The following is a 9,404-nucleotide window of genomic DNA, read 5'->3' on the forward strand; positions in this document are numbered from 1 at the left end:
CTGGAAGAACAGTCAGTGATCTTAACCCCTGAGCCATCTCTCCAGCCCCCAATAAACTCTTCTAAAAAGTGATCAGGTCATGTGTCTTATCACAGCAATAATAAAGTAATTAAGACGGTAATGTTACTGCTTTCATTTTATTTCATTAAAATCTCTTGGAGGGTCTGGAGGGATGGCAAAGTGGTTAAGAGCACTGGCTGCTCTTCCAGAGGTCCTGAGTTCAATTCCCAACACTCACATGACTCACAACCATCTGTAACTGTAGTCCCATGGGATCCAATGTGCTCTTCTGATGTGTAAATATACATTCAGACAAACATTCATCCATATACATAAAGTATAAAGTACATAAATATATCTGAGAGAGAGGGGGGAGGGAGGGAAGGAGAGAGAGAGAGCGCGCTCCCCCTTGGAAAAGAGATCCATTGGAAACAGGAAGCTTAGCTGTGCTGACCAAGTTGTGATAGAAAAAACACAGTGTTTTACAACAAAGGTCATCCTGACCTCTCTCCTGAAACAGCCCTGGCTCTCCAGCTGGCAGGGAAACCCCACTGGAACTGAGTGGGAAGGAGGAGCCATCACACCCAGGGAGCCATCCCAGCCAGGAAGACTTCTTGTCTCTTGTTTCTAGACCTATAATGCAGGCCTTGTTTCCATCACCCTGGGGTAAGCCAGGAACCCTTGGGTCATGCTACAAATGGCCCCTGCATTCTAACTTGTCCCCGCACACCTTCCCCATTCCCAAGTTCAAGGTTACCCAGAACTTCAGCTGGTATTCTTGCCTTATGTGACGCACTGGGTTAGAGAACATGACTCACAAGAGCTGAAACTGGTTGTAACACTTGTTTCACATGCCCAAGAAATAAAGGGGGTAGTGAAGAGAGTACAAGGGGAGGGAGGGTGGTCAGCCTTACGCAAACGCTGGAGATGAACTAAGGGGTTGCCATTCATCTAACTGGATGGAGGATATGCTTCATAACAAATATTCTAAAGGAGAAAACTACTCTCCAACATCCACTGCCCATCCATCCACCTTAACTGTCCTTTGTACTGTTAATACCAGTGAGTAACTGTCTCCTGTCCCTACCTATGTGTCTGCTGTCCCTCCACCAGGAATTCCCACACCAATTCCTTATCATTCACTGCTCACATTTCCACCCCCTCAACTCACACGCAAGACTGCTTCTCTTCACCTGCTACTCTTATAAAAACAGTTTCCTCTCCTTTCAAGAACTTCTACACTTACAGTCTCCTTTCCGTGAACGAAAGCTCGGCGATAGCCAGCCCTTGTCTGTCCCAGAAACTGGACCTCAGCAGTCTCTTTGTGAATATTGACCTGAAACAGGGAATAAATGAAATGCATTCATTTATTCCAGGCTGCTTCTGGCAGAGATCTTAGGCTCTGTGAAGTATGGCTTGTACAAAGGAGGGAACACGCAGGAAAGTTAATTAGATAGGATCAGCAGCCTGGGAGGCTGGGGGGTGCGCGGAGGGGGGGGGTGCCTGTGAGTTTGCGGTAGTCAGTGGGGATCAAACCAGGTCCTAAGGTGGCACAAGGGGCCCTGCCACACATCCACACAGCAGGCACCCAAATATAGTTAGCCGCCTCCTCTCAACTCGCACTCACATTCTGGACATCCTCGCAACTTTGACTACACAACTCCAGGAACTTAATGTGCAAAATTCAAATTTTCCCAGAGACTTACAGTCAAAATTTCCCAGCCCTACACAATCACAGCTTGTATCCCAGAGCTACGACAAACTGAGATGACACGCTTCCCCGCAAACCCCACCACCACCAATCGCGCGTGCACCCCTCCTTCAGGCTCCTCCCCGCCGATCGTTGCTTGGGAACAGGGTAGTCCCGCCCATCAAGCGTTGAAGGCGGCGCCCGCCATCTCCAGCGTCAACCCTCCTCTCTCCGTAAAGCTGAGCTGTACCTGCTTGAGGTCGATATTGCCAAGGCCTCCACAGCAGTCGTGCCCCGCCGCCAAGCTGCTAGGTGCAGTTGCCGGGCTCGTATTTTCTTTCATCACGCGAGTCCCTTCAGGAGGTGCCACGTGGGGACCTCGCCCCACCGTGAGGCCGGAGAGCGGCCCCTTGGCATTTAAGGAAGCGCGGCCCGCAGGCTTTCCTGGTGTCCCCAACGTCTCCTGGCCTTCTGGGAAATGTAGTTTCCTGACACTGCCTCGTGGGGCGCACTTCCAAGTCTCGGGAAGCAGTGGACTACAAGTCCCAGGACACTATTGGAGCGAGAGACCGCTAGCTACAGATGGACTAGAGCACTGTCCCTTAGAATGAGGCTCCTACCCTGCTACTTTGGAACCAGTGTCTTGCCTCCCTCACCCCAACTCCCCCCACTCTCAAGCCTACCTCGCTCCCCACTGAGATAAGATAAAAAGACACGGACATATATAGGAAGGAAAAGTAGTCAGTCACTCCAGAATCTGGTTGTAACACTTTTGCCAGCTGAGGATCAAGGATTCCAGCACAATTAACTTTCTGTGAAATTTACCTACACAGAGATAGTGTTCCTCTTATATGGATATTTTCAAATAAGAATGTTAAAATAGCAATGCAACGACCCTTAAGGCCTAAGAGTATATGGCCTTTATCAGTTACAAATCTCTGCAAATCTACGATTCTCACAAATCCCATTTACAGTAAAAGATGTCTTGACCCCTCTTGTAACCCATGATTTATTTTTTGCCAGATTACAATTCTAATCACATCTAGAACCACCCTATGATCTTGTTTCTTATCAACCATTTAAGACGTAACTTGAAGCCAGACGTGCCTTTTATCCCCCGCACTTAGGAGGCAGAGGCAGGCAGATCTCAGGAGCACAGGATGAGATTCAGAGTTACACAAAGAAACCCTGTCACAAAAACAAACGAATGAAACATGTAGCTTGAGAGTCACCAGAGTGACACATACAGCTACTGCTAGGACACCTTAGTATGGCTCTCTTCTGAGAAGCAAACACCCACACTTTTCAGTGTCTTTCTTCTGAGCACCTCTTTTTATTCCTCCCAATAAATTCTGCTTTAAACTGGCATCTGCAATTCTTTTCCACCATGAGAAGGTCCTAAAGAATAGAAAGCTAGCTTCTTCTGTAGTCAGGACTAAGTAACTTTATGTTCAACCCTCTACCATCTTGTCTTTACCCAGGCCAGTGTCCCTCACCCCCACCTAGAGATAGTGCCAGGCCAGCCACAGCTTCCCTACACCAATACTGCTCCTCTGGGAGCCCCAAAGCCCCAGGAGCCTTTGACTCAACCAGAGACCCTTCTCCACTCATTGCTTCATAGAGTTTCTTATTTATTCCTAAGTGCTTGCTGAACATGCCTCCTGCTGGTGGTGAGGATCCCTGATCTCAATGCCTCCAGAGGTAAAAGACAAAACGAATGGGTATAGCTTAAGTAGTAGAGCGAGAAAGACCAGAGGCTGGGTCAGATAGTAAGGAAGGGCCCTGCCCTAGAATGCTAAGAGGAGGTGCCAAGTGTGGAAGTGCTGGCACAGGGCAAACCAGGAGGCAGGAGAGCAACTGGGGCAGCTTTGAAAATGGGGAATACAGCTGAGCTCTACATAGTGATGGAATGTGGGGAGCAGGTAGGAGTTCAGGCGAGTGGGGGGCAGGAGAATCCCATTTGTAGCTAGTTAGATACATGGAGAAACAGAACCCAAAATTCTAAGATTTGCTCAGGCACTCAGCCAGCCCAGGGACAGGAAGAGCATCAGCCACCTTCCTAATTCTTTGTGGACCATTTCTCTGTACCTTGACCTTGTAACCGGGGCAGCCTCTTCCCCTCTCCACTCCACATGCCCACCATCTCCTCCACCCTCACCCCACACCCTTACACCAAGTATCAAGCATCTCCTGAGCGGCTGCCTGATCACCTGTGAGGCGGTCCCAGTCTTCACAAAATGGCTAGGGTGGAACGAGCAGACCAAGGAGGCAGGAGGGACACTGGTGTTGAACACACAGGAGCTCTGGAGCCTAGCGTGGCTTTCTCTTACTTAGGAATAAAGGGAGTACACATTGTAAGACTCATCACAAAGGAACTGACCTATAGGAACCAGAACTGGCCACTGCTGGACTGGACACAACATGCTCAATAGCTGCTCTCTGATTGACCATTGCTGCTCACAGAGTCAGGAGCCTGGCCCTGTTCTGTGTTACAAGAAGGCCTTCTAATAGGCAGAGAGCTTCTATCTGGAGGTCTCCTAGCTGGCATTCCACGCATCTACCAGATATGCTCTCCATCAAAGACCCAGTCTTCTCAACTACTAAACACCTTTGGCTATCTTATTGAACTGTGGTTGTGAATTTCTGTTTGCTTTTTTCCAGGGGACAGAGAAAGGTAAAGGTTAAAGGTCACATAAGAACTGATGAAATCTATTCCCTCCACCTACTCAGATCACCCCACCAGAGTGACTCTTCTCTGGTGTCATGGAAGCCAAACTTGCCACTTGAAATGCAGCTGGGGTTCAAGTCACAAGCCAAAAGATTTTTTGAGAAAGTTTTAAGGCAGAAGCTTTTGCATGAGGCCTTTGGAAGCCTCTACATTTGAGCTTGCAGAGACATTATCCAGCCAATTTATAACAGTGGGGATTTTCCTCCATGGCCTCTTTGATGAACAAAGAGCACTCTATTTGTATGCCCTGAGTGATGGGAGGCTCACCACCTCAAAGTAACTTGCTCCTCTGTTGGCGTAATCATGATACCTGATTATTCTAGTCTCCATCCTTGAAGTGTTTTTTAGTAGATGGACTTCTTTTCTATCTTTAGAGTTCTCTCTGCTTTCTCATACTTGAGAAGCCATTCAAGAGAGTACATCTAGTCACTTCCAGATAGTCCTTTGATCCAGAGGTTTCCTCCATGATGCCCTCCCTCCCTTGGTGTTGGATCTTAATGCAACATCTCCTCTTGGGGAGTCGCAAAAAAAATCACCTTTTACTGATCAAACTGTCATTGCTATTTGAACACCATTGGTGCATTTCCCAGCTCACAATCTATTTTCTATCCATAAAATGAGCTTCCTGTCTTGAGCACACCTGTTCTATAGTGCGCAGGCTCTGCAAAGGTCAGGATTAGGTGTGGTGGGGAGACCTTTCCAAAGAAGAGATCATCTGGAGAGTCCCAAATGTTCCGTTCCACCCTGGGCTTGGAAAGTAGCCCTTTCCCCAAGTTACCTACATGGTGGTCAAGGGGCACTTGAGTGAATTCATCTGAACCACGTTCTCCACACTATTAACCGGCTGAGGAACTTAACAGAGGTATTGTTACTGGTGGGTTTCTTTGCAACTAAGCCTCCAACTTACACTAATCTTTGTTTCCTGTTGGCCTCCTTGTTGCTCCTACATGTATTATGGTGGTTGACTAATAATGCCCCTCCCCCCTAGATATCCTATGTTTAAATGTGTAGTCAGCAGGAAATGACACTATTTAAAAGTGGTATGGCCCTGTTGGTGGAAGTGTGTCACTGGAGGTTGGCTCTGAGGTTTCAAGGCCCCCACCAGGCCCAATGTCTCTCTTTCTCTGCCTGTGGACCAGGACATGGCTCTCAGCTCCTTCTCAAGCACCCTGTGTGCCATGCTTCCCACCATGATGGTAATGAACTAAACCTCTGACACTGTAAGGAAGCTCCCAATTAAATGCTTGCAATTATAAGAGTTGCCTTGGGGCTGGAGAGACGGCTCAGCGGTTAAGAGCACTGACTGCTCTTCCAGAGGTCCTGAGTTCAATTCCCAGCAACCACATGGTGGCTCACAACCATCTGTAATGAGATCCCCTCTTCTGGTGTGTCTGAAGACAGCTACAGTGTACTCACATGAATAAAATAAATCTTTAAAAAAAAAAAAGAGTTGCCTTGGTCATCATGTCTCTTCACAGCAGTAGAACACTATCTGAAACATATCTTAGCCATGTTTCACACCAGGATCTCTACAAATGTTGTTCCCTCTGCTGTGTGCTCTTCCCCAGATTTCTCAGAGAGCCTTTCCTCACCCCCCAAACTCCACTTAGGTGTCACCCTTCCACACTGCTGTGCATGCTGACCCATCAATACACTGTCCCCGTTGCCACTTCTATTTCTCCCCACATCCCTGTCACTGGTTAGCTCCCCAGATCTCTCTCACTTGCCCTTTATCCTGGGCAGCCCCACCAGGATGTGCACTGCCCCAGGGCAGTGGTTTTATGTCTTCCCTGGGTATCTCAGCCCATGCCCAAAACCAAGCAGGCACTCAATAAGCAAGGATGAATAAGCAGTTCTGCCACCCCAAGCTGAGGGCCCTGCGGCAAGGCAGCTTTCTGAGCCATACTGACTCTCTCTGTGGAATGGGCACTATAGCCAGGTCTATCATCCCAGTCAAAAACCAAAGTTACCTCTTGCCATTGAAATATCAGCCCTTCCACACTCTGACTGCGAACCCTGGGGAAGTGACCTGCCCTCTCTGACTCTCAAATTTCTAACTGTGGAAAACCAATCAGAACTCTGGCAGAATGCTGGCCCTGGGATCAGCTCTTTGAGTCTCTGGCTTCCTGGAAGCCACTCAGCGGCCCTGTGGGGCACAGGCTGTATTCTGCCCTGAGGAAACTGATTACACAGTCACCGAGTAAGGGACAGGCTTGAAACCTACTATTCAAAGCCAAGACCAAGACTGTTCTTCACCATTGAAGATTAGATGTGATCCTGTAAGAAGTCCAGCTCCGACTCCATCACTCACTTAGTGCTTTAACCCCTTCTTAGGGTTTGTCTCTATTGCTGCTCATCTCTCCCACAACCTCAGGGTCTCATCACAGCGTAGTCTTTAAGCCAGACATGCTCTCACCTTGCTGGCTGCTTCCTTCTCACAGGCCTACCAGTCCCAACAGGTCTTCATGCCTCTTATTTCCTCCACCAGCCACATACTTTTCATTCTCAGAACTCTGTCTTGGCTACCCTTGAATCTCATGCCTACCACACCCAGTGCCTCCTCAGAACTCATTGAGTATTTGCTGAGTGAATGGGGTCAAGGCACTATTTTGGTTGAATGAAATTATTCTTCAAAACTGGAGGCCCAAAGCAGACATAGGGATATACTCCTCTCTACCTGCGGTGGTTTGAATACGCTTGGCCTGTAGGAAGTGGCACTGTTAGAAGATGCAGCCTTGTTGGAGGAAGTGTGTCACTGCAGGGGTGAGCCTTGAAGGGCTCCTATGCTCACAGTCCACCCACCCAGTGCAGAAGAGAGACCCTCCTCCCGGGTGCCTGCCGAAGACAGTCTGTGTCTCTTCCTGACCGCCTTTGGATCAAGATGCAGAAAGCTCAGCTCTTTCTCTAGCACCATGTCTGCCTGAACACTGCCATCATGTGTCCCGCCATGATGATAATGGACTGAAACTATAAGCCAGCCCCAGTTAAATCTTAAATGTTAAATGTTTTCCTTCATAAATGTTGCCTTGGTCCTGCTGCCTCTTCACATCAGTGAGACCCTAACTAAGATACTAAAAAACCGGAGGCAGAAGGATCGCTGAAACCCCATGAGGTTCAATGCTAACCCAAGCAACATAAGATTTTATTTATTTATTTATTTATTTTTGGTTCTTTTTTTCGGAGCCGGGGACCGAACCCAGGGCCTTGTGCTTCCTAGGTAAGCGCTCTACCACTGAGCTAAATCCCCAGCCCCAACATAAGATTTTATAATATAAAAGATTTCATTTTTCAGTTGTGTATGTGTGGTTTTTTGTTTGTTTGTTCAGTTGGTTGATGGTGTTGTTCTTCTTGTTTTTTATATTATGTAAGTGTTTTGCCTTTAAAAATACAATGTATACCACATGGGGGCCTGGTACCCATAGAGGTCAGAAGAGAGCATCAGAGTCCCTACAATCAGAGTTAGGATGGAGTTGTGAGCCACTGTGTGGGTGCTGGGACCCAAACCTGGCTCTTCTGCAAGAGCAAGTGCGAGTCATCTCTCCAGCTCCAAGAGAGAGAGAGAGAGAGAGAGAGAGAGAGAGAGAGAGAGAGAATAGGAGGCAAAGCAAAGATGTTTTCAGAGAGACTAGCTGAGAGCAGATCCAACTAGAAAAGCAACACGGGAGGCTTCTCCCAGCAAGCGAAGCCTGCTCCACAGAAGTTGTCACACAGGACACAGTGAGCTGGATGACAAGGTCTGTGTCAGCAAACAGGAGTGAGTAGTGGACGCTGGCAATCATAAACCTACCTGTAGGCTTGAAAATGTGTATCTTGGTAACAGGAGCGAAGGCAGAAGAAACCAGCCAGGCTGTAGATTCAAGCTGCACACGGCATCTCCACAGCCACGCACGCCCCTACCAGCAGTGCTCTTTTGGTTCCCAGGGAGCAGCAGCAGAACAGACCCTGTACTAAGCCTGAGACAGACTTTGTCTCTTGGCATGACCCATGGCATGGCTCACTCTGATACATACTGGAGCTACAAACAGGGGATTACAATGCTTTCCTAGGTGATTTTGTTCCATACGGTTGCATATGTGTATGGCCAGTTCATTTCGGGGTACTGTTTGGTTTGGTACACAAAGTTGAGGATCAAACCCATAATCTCTGCTAGGCAAGTACTCAATACTACACCCCAGACTTGTGAGTTTTTTTGTTTTTGTTTTTGTTTTTGTTTTTTTTTTTTTGAGAAGACACATACCTTAAGGATGTTCTATCTCAGATTCTGAAGCCAAAAAAAAAAAAAAAAAAAAAAAAAAAGAACCACTCATGAGGTATCCAGTGGGCTCCCTTTGCTTCCACATTTCTTGGCATACGTTTCACCTGCTTCTGATTTTATATTGTGTTTTCTTGCTAACTGAGAGGCGAGCTCACTGGGATTTCACAGACAGACATTCTGTCAGCTCGCAGCACAATGCTCAGGACTGGAGTCTGCAGAGACACAGACACAATAGTGTTGGTTGGCATACAGCAGACCCCCACTGAGATGGTCCTGATCATATGCAGTTCTGAAACCCACAGCACAGGCCAGAGAGAGCCTGCTTTACTCTGTCTTTGTCCCTTAGAAATGTACTGGGGGGCTGGGCCTAGTGGCACTACCTTCAGTCCTAGCATGCAGGAGGCAGAGGCAGGTGGATCTCTGTTAGAGATCAACTTGATCTACAGAGTGAGTGCCAGGGCAGCCAGGGCTACATGGTGAGACTTCGTGAGAGAGAGGGGGAGGGAGAGAGAGGGGAGGGGAGGGAGAGAGAGGGGAGAGAGAGAGAGAGAGAGAGAGAGAGAGAGAGAGAGAGAGAGAGAGGAAATGTGGAAATGTACAGGGGAGGCAAGGGGTGAGAGGGTGAGCGCCTCGGAGGATAAAGGTGCTTGCCACCAAGCCAAAGGACTAGGTGCAATTCCCAGGATGCACTAGCGGAAAGAGAGATCCAGATCACAGAAGTTGTTCCCTGA

At 48.1% G+C, this 9,404-nt stretch overlaps 1 protein-coding gene across 2 annotated transcripts in view; it reads right to left on the reverse strand.

Moving 5' to 3' along the window:
- The window catches only part of Pemt (phosphatidylethanolamine N-methyltransferase), a 74,218-nt gene extending 71,923 nt beyond the window's left edge, over positions 1 to 2,295 (reverse strand). Inside the window, exon 1 of one of the 2 annotated variants that reach the window (XM_039085286.2) lies at positions 1,941 to 2,295. In XM_039085286.2, the coding sequence (XP_038941214.1) occupies positions 1,941 to 2,033 (93 nt within the window). In that variant the 5' untranslated portion in view covers positions 2,034 to 2,295. The remainder of the gene's footprint in view (positions 1 to 1,940) is intronic. The other variant, XM_063268471.1, reaches the window with a different exon arrangement.
- Between the last annotated feature and the right edge of the window lie 7,109 nt (positions 2,296 to 9,404).

Source organism: Rattus norvegicus, chromosome 10 (assembly GCF_036323735.1).
Source record: "Rattus norvegicus strain BN/NHsdMcwi chromosome 10, GRCr8, whole genome shotgun sequence".
Taxonomy (NCBI): domain Eukaryota; kingdom Metazoa; phylum Chordata; class Mammalia; order Rodentia; family Muridae; genus Rattus; species Rattus norvegicus.